General features: G+C 42.8%; 1 protein-coding gene across 1 annotated transcript in view; it reads right to left on the bottom strand.

Annotated features, from left to right (window-relative positions):
* The window catches only part of LOC122738302 (60S ribosomal protein L37-like), an 82,223-nt gene extending 67,593 nt beyond the window's left edge, over nucleotides 1-14,630 (bottom strand). The window contains exon 1 of the mRNA XM_043980349.1: nucleotides 14,348-14,630. Coding sequence (XP_043836284.1) covers nucleotides 14,348-14,630 — 283 coding nt within the window. The remainder of the gene's footprint in view (nucleotides 1-14,347) is intronic.
* Nucleotides 14,631-16,200: the final 1,570 nt, after the last annotated feature.

The following is a 16,200-nucleotide window of genomic DNA, read 5'->3' as shown; positions in this document are numbered from 1 at the left end:
CACACACACTCACGCGCGCGCGCACCTAATGGAGATAATTGGCACAGATCAAACTGAGCATGCTCCAGGACCATCACCCTACATTCCAGTCATCCTAAGTACCTGGTAATCCAGGAGAAGACCACCTGGAACTGCCCATCAGCAGACTGCTTAGACCCATCAGGACAAAGTTGACACCCACCACCAGATCTCTCACGAGGGATTCTTCCTACCCCAGCGCAACGCAGGAAGACCACCAGCCCCTCACCCAATAAGAGACTCTTACCCACCCCATCTAAACCCTATAAAATGGCACCCCACAAGTTAGCGGGGGAGGAAAGTGTTTTGTTCTGGCAAAACCTTTCTCCCGGCCAGTTTCTCTTGTACCCCAATAAACCTGTTCTTTTATTCCTAATTAGGTCTTGTGCGAGAGTGTAATTCTTTACAGAGGAATCCTAAGGACCCACATGCTTTCTCCTATCGGTTTCTCCCCCATATCATATTGTTTCTGATTCTCCCTTTTATCTACTTTGTCTTTTGACCAATACCAAATAGTTTTGATAACTACTGTTTTGTAATATAGTTTGAGGTCTGAAAGTACTATTCTCCTTTCATTCCTACACTGGTGGCACTTCCACTTCTTATTCCCACTCCCTATTCATGGTGGTGAAATTGGAATCCTCTTTATTCCCCACTGCCACTTCCATGTACAACCTTTACTGCCATTAATCAAAAGTTTTCTCCTTGAAGTTCATTCAGTCCAAATTTGTTACCCATTCTAATTTCTGGTAGCTTTTATCCACTGACTCCTGGGACAATCTTCCCTCCTTTCTCAATGAATTCAGTACCTGGCTCATGGTCTTCCTCCCCAAGCTACCTCCTTCCTTAAGTCTTAAGGACTTCAACAAAGTATAGGGACCAATTTTTAATTGGGGAGTATTAGCTAGGTGGCTTGCTACAAAATTGGAACAAGGAAGGAGACCGACAGCCTCCCTCAAAACAGAGCAGGATTTATTTAAAAAGAATAAACTTAAAAAAACACAAACAGGATAAATAGGATTATGGGAAAGGAAATAAAATGGGGAAAGGGAAAATGATACAACCTGAACACCACCACCACCCAGGAATCAGCTGAGAACACACAGCAGTGTCCTGTCGCCTTCCAGCTTCAAGCTAGGATGGGGAAAAACCTCCCTTCTTCCCAGCAGACCCCAGGCTGACCACACACAGCCCCCAGCCAATAGGCTGGCCGCTCTGACAGTCACATGCCTGCCCTCACTGGGCTTCCAATCATTATAGTTTTGCCAGGCCCGTGTAGGCATCGTCGAGTGGTGATGACGTGAGGTGCCAGCGCCATGGTGACGGCTACAACCAGTGGGTGGAGCCCCGTGAGGTTTGCAGAGCCTCAGACCAGTGCCCTCGCCAAGATTTTTTAAAATTCTAGCCAAAAGATGGGGTCATAAAAACCTCAAATAACAATTAATTCTTTACAATACAAATTGACATCCCCTCAAACATCCAAATGTTCTTGTTGCTCAGTCTATTTGATTCCCAGGACCTCCTCTTCTGCTCCATCTCAACTTCATCCAAAGATGGTCCTCATGCCTTTGATCCTGTATTCTCCTTCCATGTTCAAGAACTCTGAATTTACTTCTCTGAGCAGAATCTTTTTACTTCCCATCTCTGCTTATGCCTCTTTCCTTCTAATCCTACTCTTCATACTCATTGTGACCTCCATTCCCTTCCATCCCCATTATGCTAGGCCATCACCTCTACTCTGGCTATACCCTTTTCCCTTCCTCATCTTGATCCCTTGGTGAATTGGTTCAGATCCACACTGTCTTCTATACTCTTGAGACTTTCATTCCCCTGTTATATCACTGATCACACCTTACCAATTATTCCTTTTATCCTACTCATATGCTGCTGAATGGGACTGGAAACAATCAAGAAACCATGCTGACCATAGGAAGTCCAGAGACCATTATAGATTTATGTTAGCTAATTGAGTCCTTGCAACAGAAAGACCATCCCTACTTCTCCCTAATTGATTGTCTATCCCACTCACCAGGGTAGCTGTTCCAAACTTTTTCTTCTCTTCTTCATTCTCCTATGCCAGCTCTTCCTTTTACTCTCCTATATTTCACTAAAGAAATGAGGCCATTGGACCTCCTTCTTTTCCTCTCATCTCACATGCCTATGACATCATCTCCTATCATCAGCTCCTTCCCTCCTTCATTCCAGTCTCTCTGATGTTAAGATGACTCTTTTGCTCATCAAGGTCAACCTCTCTCAATGTACTTTTTTTTTTTTTTTTTGGTGAGGCAATTGGGATTAAGTGACTTGCCCAGGGTCACACAGCTAGTTAAGTGTCAAGTGTCTGAGGCCGGATTTGAACTCAGGTCCTCCTGAATCCAGGGCCAGTGCTTTATCCACTGCGCCACCTAGCTGCCCCCTCTCAATGTACTTTTAATACCATCTCCTTCTTTCTGCAGCAGATTGCCTCTACCATTATCCTCACTCTCTAATCTTCAGTCTCTCCCTATCTATGGCTCCTCCCCCACTTCCTATAAATATGCCCAATCCTTTAAAAAAAGAAACTCTCACTCGGTTCAACCATGCTCACCAGCTACAGTCTTATATCTCTCCTCTCCTTCCCAGTTGAACATCTTGAAACAGCTATCTATAATTGGTGCCTCTCTTCTAAACTCATTCTCATCTGACATCTGACCATTTCAACTGAAACTGTTCTATCCAAAGTTACTAATAATCTCTTAACAAATCTAATGGCTTCCTCTCAGTCCTCGTCCTTCTTGATTTCTCTGAAGCATTGGACACTGTTGGCCACTTCCTCCTCTTGGATATCCTTTCCTCTCTGAGTTTTTGTGATGCTTTTCTTTTTTGGTCCTCAGCTTCCCTAGACACTTACTATCTCTGTGAACCTGGACAAGTTGCAACCTCCCTTACCCTCAGTTTCCTCAACTATAAAATGGTGATAATAATAGCAGATAATACTAGCACCTACAATGCTGGGTTGTGGTGAGGATCAAATGAGATATTTATAAAAAGGGCTTAGCACAAGTGCATGGCATATGATAACTGCTATATAAATGCTGATTCATTTCCCTTTCTCTCTTCCACTCCCGTCCCACCAACTATCTGACCGCTTCTTCAAAGATAGCCTCTGCTGGATCTTCATCTATGTCATACCTACTAATAGTGGATGTCCCCCCTGAGCCTTCTCTTTTCTCTCTCATTGGTCTTAGTCTCTCATTCGCTAATCTTATCAGCTCTCATGGATACAATTATTTTCTCCATGCAGATGAGCCCCAGATCTTTTTGTCCAGTCTTAGTCTCTCTCCTGAGCCCCAGTCCCACTTTACCAACTCCCCGTTAGACATTTTGAATTGAATGTCCAATAGTCATCTCAAAGTCAATATGTCAAAAACCAGAACTCATTATCTTTCCTCCCACGGCCTCCTCTCTTCTGAATTTCCCTATCCTTCCAATCATCCAACTTGTCAAATTTAGTAAAATCCTAGACTCCCCATTCTCACTCACTGCACATATCCAATCAATTGCCAAATCTTGTCATTTCTTTACCTACAAGAACTTTCACATACATTCTCTTCTCTCCATTCATATAATCACCATCCTTGTTCAGGTCCCCTCCCTGCTGTCTCTCTTCCCTGCACTCAGCTGCCAAAGTGATTTTCCTAAAGCATAGGTCATTCCCTTTCCACCCCCAAAAGCAAGCAAACAAATGAAAAAACAAACAAGCAAACAAACAAACCTCTGCTGTTGTTCAGTTGTTCCAGATGTTTGACTCTTCATAACACCAGTTGGAGTTTTCTTGGCAAAGATACTGGAAAGGTTTGCCATTTCCTTCTCCAGTTCATTTTACAGATAAGGAAAGTGAGGCAAACAGGGTTAAGTGACTTGCTCAGGGTCACACAGCTAGGAAGCGTCTGAGGCCAGATTTGAACTCTGGAAGATGAGTCTTCCTGACTTCAGGCCCAACACTCTATCCACTGTTCCTCCTAGCTGTGCCAGAACAAGCAAACAAACTAAAAACAAACCTCTAAGTAGTTCCTTATTGCCTCCAGGAGCAAATATAAAGTCCTTTGTTTGACACTGAAAACTTCACAAACTAGCCTCTTCCTATGTTCTTATCTTCTTATGTTTTGTTTCCTTCCACATACTGTACAATCCAGCCATCCTGGTCTACTTGCTGTTCCTTGAATACAACATTCCATCTCTCATCTCTATACCTTTGCATCCCATGATGGAAATGTTCTTTGTCCCAACCTCTGACTCTTAGAAGGTCAAGTTTCCTTTAAGACTCCTAAGCACTGGGGCAGCTAGGTGGCGCAGTGGATAAAGCACCGGCCCTGGATTCAGGAGGACCTGAGTTCAAATTTGGCCTCAGACACTTGACACTTACTAGCTGTGTGACACTGGGCAAGTCACTTAATCCCAATTGCCCTGCAAAACAAAACAAAAAACTAATGGATACCTGCCCTCTACTATTTATTTTTTTCTGATTTTTATATGTCACCTCCACCATTAGAATATGTTTTGTGAGCACAGGAGCCATTTTTGCCTTTTCACTGAACCGTGCCCCGGTGCTTAGTACCTTGCTGGACACATAGTAACCACTTAATGAATGTTTGTTGATTGTTTGATTCATGAGTCAGACCTGGGGCACACTCTCCCACAAATACACACACACACACACACCAACAGAAGAAAGAGTAGACATACCTAAGGACCACATGGAGAGGCACACGTGAGACCAGGGTACACGCATGGAAAGAACAATGTACAGTATGTTGGTTTCATGGCTGTTGAGCTTCTCTATACTCCCAGCTTCTGCACTTCATCCCTTGGTAACCCAAGTACTTGATAATTTTGACATGCTGACATATGCAAATAAACCTGAGAGTTTTCTTTCTTTTTCATCTATTGTGATTTCCCCTTTATAATTTTTTTTTAATTTTGGCTATTTTACATGACTTCATGACTTAATTGCAACAACTCATAAAAATGGTGCCTTCTAATGTATAGGTTTGTTTCAGCAGAGGCTGTGATGGCATAGATGAAATCACACGTCATTAGAGTACTGAAACATCTTGAACTTTACCCATAGGATAGAGCCATTGTTTAAAATAAATTAGCCAGGGGTCAGCTTGGTGGTGCAGTGGATAAAGCACCAGCCCTGGATTCAGAAGGACCTGAGTTCAAATCCGACCCCAGACGCTTGATATTTACTAGCTGTGTGTGACCCTGGGCAAGTCACTTAACCCTCACTGCCCCACCAAAAGAAAGAAAGGTGGTAAAATCAATTAGCCAAATACTTATTGAGCAACTACTGTGTGTTCAGTACACTACTAAGATCAGTGCACCCCCCCACCCCCCAAAAAAAGAAAAGACCAGTAGAAATAGATGTGCTTATAGAACTTAAAGTTTGTTAAGGCAACAAGATTTCATTCAAAACAGTTAAAAGATAATACAAAAACATAAGGATTAACTTCCATATGTGTGGTATTGTCAGCCAGTCAATAAGCATTTAAATTAAGCACCTACTATGCACCAGGCACTGTGCTAAGCACCGAAGATACAAAATGAGCCAAAAGACAGTCCCTGCCCTCTGGGAGCTTTCAGGCTAATGGAGGAAACAGCAAACAAATGTTCTGACAAGCTATGTACAGGATAAATAGGAAATAATCAGCAGAGAGAAGGTACTAGAATTAAGAGGAATTAGAAAACGTTTCCTTCAGAAGGGAGGATTTTAGACAGGACTTGAAGAAAGCCAGAGATTCCAGTAAGAATGGAGGAGGGAAAGCATTCCTGCCATTGGGGACAGCCAGAAAAAATGTCTGGAGCCAAGAGATGAAGTGTCTTGTTCATGGAAGAGCCAGAATGCCCATGTCACTGGATTGAAGTACCCGTTGGGGGGGGGGGGGATAAAGTATAAGAAGACCGGAAAGATAGGGCTAAAGCAGCTCAGAAGAAGGAGAGATGGGGGCAGCTAGATGGCGCAGTGGATAAAGCATCCAGTGGCCCTGGAACTGATCTCAGACACTTGACACTTACTAGCTGTGTGACCCTGGGCAAGTCACTTAACCCTCATTGCTCCACAAAAAAAAAAAAAGAAAAGAAAAGAAAAGAAAGGAAAGAACAGTGTGGACTAGAGTTGTTGGGGAAAGCATAAAAAAAGATATGTGTTAGGTTCTGCCTTTGTCCTGCCCTTCCAGCCAGTTTTTCCACTTCTCTGCTTCCACCAGCGAGGTGGAAACTAGCCATTAGCCACACCTGAGGACTAGTTCTTATCCAGCAGAAAACAAATAAGAAACTTCCTGACTGAAACAGAAATGTGTTTTGAGATCTCCTAGCTGTTTTTCCTTACCCCTCTTCCAACCTCTTCACTGTATGTTCAAGCATCAGCTACTCAGATTGCATGTATGTGTCCAGATCATACCGTCTGTGTTGAGGCTTTGACTTTACCATCTTGTTTTGTTCACCAGTATCCATATCCTGGTTGAAGCATGGTGGCAGGGCCAGGCTTGGAGTCAGGGTAAACTGTGTTCAAATCTGACCTTTGACATTAGCTATGGGACTGTGGGAAAGCCACTTAATCTCTGTGGGCCTCAGTTCCCCCATCTGTGATCCCAAGTCATAGACAAATTATTAGGTCTGTGTATGCTTCTGACTCTTGAAGGCTTATCTTGGTTCAACCCACTGCCTTGCTCAAATCTTTTTAAAGTCCAAATTCTGACTCTGCCCCAAATCTATGACCCATAGTCTCTCATAGACTCATTCCTCATAGTATTCTTGGCACTAAAAGAACTGGGTAGAATTTGGAATTAGCTGAGAGGAAGGAAGGAAAGAAGGAAGAGAGGGAGGGATGGAGGGAGGAAGGAAAGAAGGAAGGAAGGAAGAGAGGGAGGGAGGGAGAAAGAGACAGAAAGGAGGGAGGGAGGAAGAAAGAAAAAAGAAAGAAGAAAGAAGGAAAGGAGGAAGGAAAGAAAGGAGGAAAGAAGGGAGGGAGGGGGCAGCTAGGTGGTACAGTGGATAAAGCACCGGCCCTGGATTCAGGAGGACCTGAGTTCAAATACAGCCTCAGACACTTTATACTTACTAGCTGTGTGACCCTAGGCAAGTCACTTAACCCTCAATGTCCCACAAAAAAAACAAAGAAAGAAAAGGAAAAAAAGAAATTTTTTTGTTTTGTTTTTAGTGAGGCAATTGGGGTTAAGTGACTTGCCCAGGGTCACACAGCTAGTAAGCGTTAAGTATCTGAGGCCAGATTTGAACTCAGGTACTCCTGACTCCAGGGCCGGTGCTCTATCTACTGTGCCACCTAGCTGCCCCCAAAAAAGAAATTTTTTTTAAAAAGAAGGGAGGGAGAAAGAGACAGAAAGGAGGAAGGAAGGAAGGAAGGAAGGAAGGAAGGAAGGAAGGAAGGAAGGAAGGAAGGAAGGAAGGAAGGAAGGAAGGAAGGAAGGAAGGAAGGAAGGAAGGAAGGAAGGAAGGAAGGGTGGGTGGGTGGGTTATGGGCCCAGAGCACCCCAGAAGTTCTCTGGGGCACATCAAAGAACCTTCTCCTAGAAAGTCTAAACCAAAGGACAGACACACCTAAAGAGATAAGTGGAACCGGATTGGACTGAGCTAGCTCTGGGACCTCCACCCTTCATTCCAGTCTCCCTCACCCTTGGGGAGATAAAATTAGGTGTGGCTGCTGCCTTTGTGGTCTGAGGAGCAGAGAAATGGCTTGAGAGATATGCAGCCACCCCTCACCCTAATCCTCCTGCCACCACCAGTGGGGGATGGTACTCCCTCACTAAGGGAACTTTCCACAGTCAGATGGTCACCCCCATCAGTCCTCTATTAAAGTACCTGCCTGTCTCCTGCTTGAGGAGCTTGGCATCTCAGAGCCACACTCTGTGCCATGCCTTTCGCCCCATGAGAAGAAGTCCAAGGATTTCTCTCTTAGTTTCCCTTCCCCTTCCCCTAAATAAACTACTATCTTATTCTATTGGATTTGTGTGCAAGAGGGTGTGATTCTTTTTTTTTTTTTTTGAAATTTTATAATTTTATTTAAACAAAGTTCAATTTAGTTTTCATCCACATTGACTGTCTATAAACTTTTGAAAGTGGTGACAGGCACATAAGTAACCAAGGTATACAGCTTATTTGGTGAATCTTCATCCTCATTGCGTTTCCTGGACAAATGCACTCAGAAACAGTACGGAACATAACTTATTCCTTTGGCCCAAACAGTTTTTTGAGTCTGGTGTCAATGCGGACATCTGGAGTTCCCATTTCTTTCATGGTAAATTTGTGGATTTCCTTGAGAGCCCGAGGAGCATGCTTTTTGAAGCATACTCCATGAATCTGCTTGTGAATGTTGATGGTGTATTCTCTGGTCACCACCTCATTGATGGCAGAGCTCATCGCTTCTTTTTCTCTCCACCTTTCTTTGCGGGAGCCATCCTGCCTGGGACCAGGTTGGAAAAGAAATGGGTGTAATTCTTTTTTTTTTTTCTTTCGGGGCAATGGGGGTTAAGTGACTTGCACAGGGTCACACAGCTAGTAAGTGTCAAGTGTCTGAGGCTGGATTTGAACTCAAGTACTCCTGAATCCAGGACCGGTACTTTATCCACTGCGCCACCTAGCCAACCCCGGATGTAATTCTTTAAAGAGGAATTCCTAAGGACCCCAAACCCCTACCCCTTTCCCAAGCTCCCTACCCTATTTTTCCCATGTCAGAAGGAAGGAAGGAGGGTAGGAAGGATTAATTAAGTGCTTACTATGTGCCAGGCCCTGGGCTAAGTGCCAGGGATACAAATACAAGCTAAAAGAAAGGCATTTTAGTGGGGGAAGATAACACGGAGAAGGGAACTGAAAGGAGGGAGGAGGAAGTTCCCCACCTCACTCCCACTCCGATGGATTTGAAATCCACAAAATCAGGAATAGGGTCAGGAGGAGAATGAAGCCAGGCTGACCTGGGCCCTTCCACAAAATGGAGACTCCAGGAAGAAGTCGCCAATGGGAGAAGGGAGATAGACCTTGTGGAGGAATATTCCAGGGTGAGCAAACCCCAGGGCTTGAAGGCTGTTCTGGGGCAAGGAGGACCCAGGCACCAAGAGAAGTTCTAGGATCAATAGGGCAGGCATGGTTTTGAAGTCCGGAAAGTAAGGGTCAGGTCTGGGAGCATGATGAGAGGATTGAGGAGGACATTTGACTTGAAGGAACACCATGAGCCAAGGATGCAGAGTTGTCAATAAACAGGGTGAATTCAGAGGAGTGGTGAGAAGACTAAACTAGCTAGAGCACAGGGCAGGTAACGATGGAGTTGAGTCAGATAGGTAAGATGAAACCAGAGTGTAGAAGGCTTTAGGTTCTGAGCAGAGAAATCAGAATGCTATCTTCTAGAGTCATAACTATTTTTGTCCCTGTGGTAGCACAAACTGCACCTGGAGCAGAAGGCATGACGTGAGCCTTCCAAACCAGATCACTGGCCTGTTAGTAGAGTCTGAAGCCAGAGGGGAGTTTATCTGGGGAACAGCCAAAGCAGTGGGGGAGAGGGAGGGAGGAAATGGTCCATCTGGTGGCTTCCTCTTTTATTTTGTTTTTCAAAAATATGGTTTTTGTCATGGGCCCAGGGTACCTCAGAAGTTTTCTGGGGTAAATCAAAAGAACCTTCACCTTAAGAAACTAAACCAAAGGACAGACACACCTAAAGAGATAATCTGGACTGAGTTAGCTCCTGGACCACCACCCTTCATTCCAATCTCCCCCACCCCTCTGGGAGATAAGATTTGGTATGGCTGCTGCCTTTTTTTCCCCCTTTCTTTCTTTCCTTCTTTTTTTGATCATAAAAGTATTTTGTTATTTTCTAGTTACATGTAGTTTTCAACATTTGTTTTTATAAGATTTCTAGTTTCAAATTTTTCTCCCTCCTTCCCCCCTTCCCAAGACAGCAAGCAATCTGATATAGGTTATAGATGTACAATCACATTAAACATATTAGTCATGCTGTGAAAGAAGAATCAGAGCAAAAGGGAAAACCCTCAAAAAAAATAGAAATAGTATGGTTCAATATGCATCTAGATGCCACAGTTCCTTTTCTTCTCTGGATTTGGAGAGCATTTTTTTCTTTTTGGTGAGGCAATTGGGGTTAAGTGACTTGCCCAGGGTCACACAGCTAGTAAGTGTTAAGTGTCTGAGGCTGGATTTGAACTCAGGGCTGGTGCTTTATCCACTGTGCCATCTAGCTGCCCCAGGAGAGCATTTTCCATCATGAGTCCTTTGGCACTATCTTGGACCATTGTATGGCTGAGAAGAGTCAAGTCTATCACAGTTGATCAACACACAATGTTGTTGATACTGTGTACAATGTCCTCCTGATTCTGCTCATCTCACTTGGCTGATGCCTTTGTGGCATGAGGGGGAGAGAGATCGTTTGAGAGATCCACAGCAGCCCCTCACCCAACTTCCCCCAGCCACCACCAGTTCGGGATGCTCCTCCCAACAAGGGAACTTTCCACAGTCAGATGATCACCCCATCGGACCACCACCATCTGTCCTTTATAAAAGTATCTGCCTGTCTCCTGCTCAGAGAGCCGCGCTTCTGTGGCATGCCTTCTCCCCATGAGAAAAAGTCCAAGGATTTCTCTCTTGGTTTCCTTTCCCTAGCACCTAAATAAACTATTGTCATGGGGAAAATGGGGTTGAGGATTTGGGAAGGGAAAGGGGTTTGGGGGTCCTTAGGAATTCCTCTTTAAAGAATTACACCCTCGGGGCAGCTAGGTGGCACAGTGGGTAGAACACCGGCCCTGGATTCAGGAGTACCTGAGTTCAAATCTGGCCTCAGAAACTTAACACTAGCTGTGTGACCCTGGGCAAGTCACTTAACCCCAATTGCCTCACTTAAAAAAGAAAAAAGAAAGAAAGAAAAAAGAATTACACCCTCTTGCACACAAAAGCAGTTAGAATAAGATAGAGGAAGGGGAAGGGAAGGGAAACCATGAAAGAAGTCCTTGGACTACTCATGGGGAGAAAGGCATGGCACAGGATAGTCCCAAATCCCCAACCCCATAACAACAGAGACATTATTTTAAAACATAATATTGGCTTTTCTAACTCTGCTGAGCTTACCTAAAGAGAAAAATAAAATTACAAGAAAAGGTAAAATGTTTCCCCAAAGTAACACCCAGGTAGAAAGCAGAACACTTCCAAAGTTCATAAGAACTGATATTCACCTCCATTTTTCAATAGAGAGGTGGGGCCAGGGGTATATGTGCTTCGGCCAACTTGAACCAACTTGTGAGAGTTGATTGTCAAATTTTCAGTTTGAGCATTTACATCTCAAAAAGGCTTGGTTTTTCTTTTGTTGGTTGTACAGACTAAAGAAAATGATGGAGAAAATGTTAATAATGAAGATTAAATTTTAAAATATGTCAAGGGTACTTTTTAAAAATGAGAGATGGTTGTTAGAAACACATTCCTGTGTGGGACCCCATGAATGTGAAGTGTGGCATATGTTAATTGCCATTGCTTCAATGTTTGTCTTTATTAGAAGGAAGAACTCAATGTTGGTGCCAGGAGGGATTTTGTTGGAAATGAATATGACATAAAAATAAAAAGCAAGTAACAATGAATGTGAGAAATTCAGAGAAACATGGGAAGGTATGTGATAAAATAATGGGATTTAGCAGATACTCAAAGACCCACCTGGAGATTAATCTAAACTGATTGAATCGAGTGAGAGTGATTGACTGCTGATTAGCCTACTTCAAAGTTAACTAGATTGTAATCATACCTGGCTAGCCCTTAATGGATTTGGAGGATGCCAACCAATCAGCTTGAAGCAGTGTGTAAGGACTGCCTCTATTCCAGACCTATAAAAAGCTTCCACAATCAGTTTGCTGAGGAGTTCCTGATTAAAGCAGGCTCTTGGAGGAGGACTTGAGGAAGAACCCAACCAGGCTGGAACTCTGTTGGAGATAGGCCTTTTCTTAACTTTCTGAACTCCATGTTAATACCTGTATGTTTTAATAAATGTTTAATGCCCAAAGACTGGGCTGAAGCTTCTAATTTAAGGCGATCACACAATATAGATTTTAAACATCACAGGTATATGTGAATGGAAACGTAGTGAAATAAGTAGAACTAGGAAAACAATGTGTACAATAATTTCAAGAATGTAAATAGAAGAGGCAGCTAGGTGAAGCAGTAGATAAAGCACTGGCCCTGGATTCAGGAGGACCTGAGTTCAAATCCGACCCCAGACACTTGACATTTACTAGCTGTGTGACCCTGGGCAAGTCATTTAACCCTCATTACCCTGAAAAAAAAAAGAAAAAGAAAAAAGAGAGAGAAAAAGAATGTAAATAGAAAAAAATCCTAAGATGAACAGTGCTTTTTGTAATTTTAAGAACCAAGCTTTGTTCTGAAGAATAGATGAGCAAATAAATGAGCGAGCACCTGTCTCCTTTGGAGAGGTAGGGAATATGCATGTGGAATGGTGTCTTTGCTGTAAGTTATAATTGATGTGTTGGTTTGTTGTACTGAACTGTTTTTTTTTTAAAGCTTTGCTTAAAAAATTACAAAGGAGGGGGAGAAATTAATGTAATATGCCAACAAAAAACATAATAAAACGTTTTTTTAAAAAAGGCAACAATAAAACTTTAATAACTATAGCTTAAAATTGAAGTTTCCAAAAAATTGTTTTGATATAGAAAAACTATAAAGTACATGTTATTTAGTCATCATGGACCATTATAACCCTAAGTACTTCAAAGAGCATGAAAGAACATTCCTGTACAGCTGAGTTGTACTGCTAAGAACTGCTGGGCACTCTGGCTACACATATACTAAAATTGGAATGATGGGAAGATTAGCATGGTCCTCATACAAGAATAATATGTAAATCCACATAGCATTTCACATCTTCAACAAGACATGTAGAGAAGTTCATAGGAAACAAAATGGATAATTTTAAATTACATGAAATTAGTTTTCACACAAACAAAGCCAATGCAGCTAAAATTAAAAGAAAAGCAGGAAACTAGGGGAGGGAGGAAATCTTTGCAGCAAGTTTTTCTGTAAAGGTTTCATTTGTAAGATATGTAGAGAACTGAGTCAAATTTATAAGAAAAAGAGTCACATGATACTATATTTCCACATTAGCCATGTTGCAAAAAAAAAAGGCAAGAAAAAGAACTAAAGAGAAAAATATGCTTCAATTTGTACTCAGAGTTCATCAGTTCTCTCTTTGGAAGTAAACAGTATTTTTCACCAAGAGTCATTTGGAATTGCCTTGGATCGCTGTATTGTTCAAAGTAGTCAAATCTTTTACAGTTGGTCAGTGTTAGGATATTGCTGTATACAATGTTCCTGTATACAATGTTGTCTTTATTCTGTTTGAAGTGAGACTAGCTCTATCTTCTTGTTTGACCTCTTACTAATTGTTCCGACTTTAGTTTACCTGATTTTTGGCTTCACGGTTTGGTTTGGGAATCAAAAGAGAGAATGTGGGTGAAAGAACTTTGAAAACTCTAATCTACATAAAGGCAAGGCATTGTCATTAGTTTTAATAGCTAATGTGTATACAACCCTTTAAGATTTGCAAAGTGCTTTACAAATGTTACCTCATTTGCTCCTCACAACAACCCTGGGACGCAGGTGCAATTATTATCTGCATTTTACAAATGAGGAAACTGAGATTAAGGAAGGTTAAAATGACTTGCCCTGATAGTAAATGTCAGCTGGTAAGTATCTGAGACTGGATTTGAATTTAGGTTTTCCTGACTCCAAGTCCAGTACTCTATCCACCATGCCACATAGTTATAACAACAACATCATCACCACCACCACCACCACCATCATCATCGCTGCCAAAGCTAGGTGGCACAGTGGATAGAATGTAGGACTTGCAGCCTAGAAGTTACTCAGTTGTTTCAGTCATGTCTGACTCTTTCTGATCTCATTTGGGGTTTTCTTGGCAAAGATGCTGTAGGGGTTTGCTATTTCCTTCTCCAGCTCATCTTACAGATGAGGAAACTGAGGCAAACAGGATTAATGAACTTGCCCAGGGTCACACAGCTGGTAAGTGTCTGAAGCTGGTTTATTTATTTATTTATTTTTATTCAGGGCATTTATTTTAACAAACAGTTGACTCCTCAAGATGAACTAGATGAGGGGCAGCTAGGTGGCGCAGTGTATAGAGCACCGGCCCTGGAGTCAGGAGTACCTGAGTTCAAATCCGGTTTCAGACACTTGACACTTACTAGCTGTGTGACCCTGGGCAAGTCACTTAACCCCAATTGCCTCACCAAAAAAAAAAAAAAAAAATATGAACTAGATGCCACAACAGTTGCTCTCTTGGGTTTAGGTGTTGTTCCTTCACAGAATCCATTCCTGAATGGGCGGTAGACAACTTTTAGGTGCCACATTCGACCAGTACCAGTAGTGTTGCGTCGCTTAGCCTTTGCACTCCAATTATACTTTCTCTTGCGTTTGGCAGGATACCCGCATTTGCCGCAGGTGGACTTCTGAAGATGGTACGTCTTAGAGCCACAGCGACGACACAAAGCGTGTGTCTTCTTCCAGCACTTACCAAACAAAGATGTTCCCTTCATCATCTTCCTCCTGCCACTGGGACCAAAGAGAGCCTGAGGCTGTATTTGAACTCAGGTTTTCCTTATTCCAGGCCCAGTCGTCTATCCACTGTACCCCCTACCTTCCCTATAACCTAGATGACTAGAGTTCAAAACCACTCCAGTATCTGTGCCATGAAAACTCCAAATGGGGTCAGAAAGAGTTGGATATGACTGAGACGACTGAACGACAATACACCTAGGAGAAAATATACCACACAATACAGAGTGAAGGAGCTCTCCCATAGGGATCAAGATAATCCTGGACATTCCAAAAGCCCCTCCACCACCACCATATCATTCCTTTGTTGTCCCTGCCCCTAAGTGTTTCATTCTCGGTCTTGAGTCTCTCCCTTTGTGACCATAGAATCATGGCTCTGGAGCTGGAAGGGACCTTAGAGACCAAGAAGTCCCATTCTCTCACTTTACAGATGAGCAAACTGAGGCCCAGGGAGATAAAATGGCTTGATTACTTAATGTGTATCCTAATAAGAAGCCAATTGCTTTCTGCGTACATTACTGGGTCACATAAATTCAGTTAAGGATTGTATAACTAAAGGTCCAGAACTGTGATCCAGAACTGGAAGAATAACTTGACCTGTCAGCTCCTGATAACCAAGATTTTATTGGACTTCTTGAGAGTGGATGAAACTGGAACCTGCTTCCCCTGCCCCCGTGGAGGATGATGACCTTTCTCCACAAAGGGCATGGCAGCAACTACTGCAATGGGCACCTCATTTTGGCACCTACTTCCCCTTTCCCTCTCCCCCTTCACGGTCCAGATGCACCAGTGTATTTCTGCATAAATATCGTGCAGAGGTGAGGTGATCAGATGTACAAATAAAATTATCTAGACCCTTGCTGCCTTAAACCATAATATCTAGATTGCCATTCTCTAGGCCTAGTTTGAACCCTCTAGTTCTGGACTATATGACTTCCTCTTGACCCTTGAAGAAAATGGCAATTTTAGCATGCTTCAGAAGGCCACTCTCCAAATTTGGGATTCACCCAAATCCTAAATGGGTTGAACTGTCTGTGCTGGGTCAAATTCAATTGCCTGTTTTACCAGTCCAGGCCCATTCTCAGCCAATTAAGCAGATTCTGGATCACATGGCAAAATTTTTGATACACTCCCAGCTTGACATCACTTGGCTGACAAGGTAGATTGTTCCTTCCTTCCTCAAAGTGGACAGGGAATGAAAAGAAACATCACATGCAATTTTCCATACAACCTAAATAAATAAAATACAATGCTACTCTAAAATTAGACCCACATTTGAAGTCCCTCAAAGCTTTTTTATCTCCAGCTGGCACACAATTAGTGAAGACCATATTTTGTGGTTTTTGTTTTTTTTTTTAGTGATGCAATTGGGGTTAAGTGACTTGCCCAGGGTCACACAGCTAGTAAGTGTTAAGTGTCTGAGGCCGGATTTGAACTCAGGTACTCCTGAATCCAGGGCCGGTGCTCTATCCACTGCGCCACCTAGCCGCCCCGATATTTTGTGTTTTTACAGTTATTTTTCCATCCTTTTACAAATTACCCTGTTCTCAGCTG

This window comes from Dromiciops gliroides, chromosome 2 (assembly GCF_019393635.1).
Source record: "Dromiciops gliroides isolate mDroGli1 chromosome 2, mDroGli1.pri, whole genome shotgun sequence".
NCBI classification, from domain to species: domain Eukaryota; kingdom Metazoa; phylum Chordata; class Mammalia; order Microbiotheria; family Microbiotheriidae; genus Dromiciops; species Dromiciops gliroides.
This window is presented reverse-complemented; position numbering and strand designations above follow the sequence as displayed.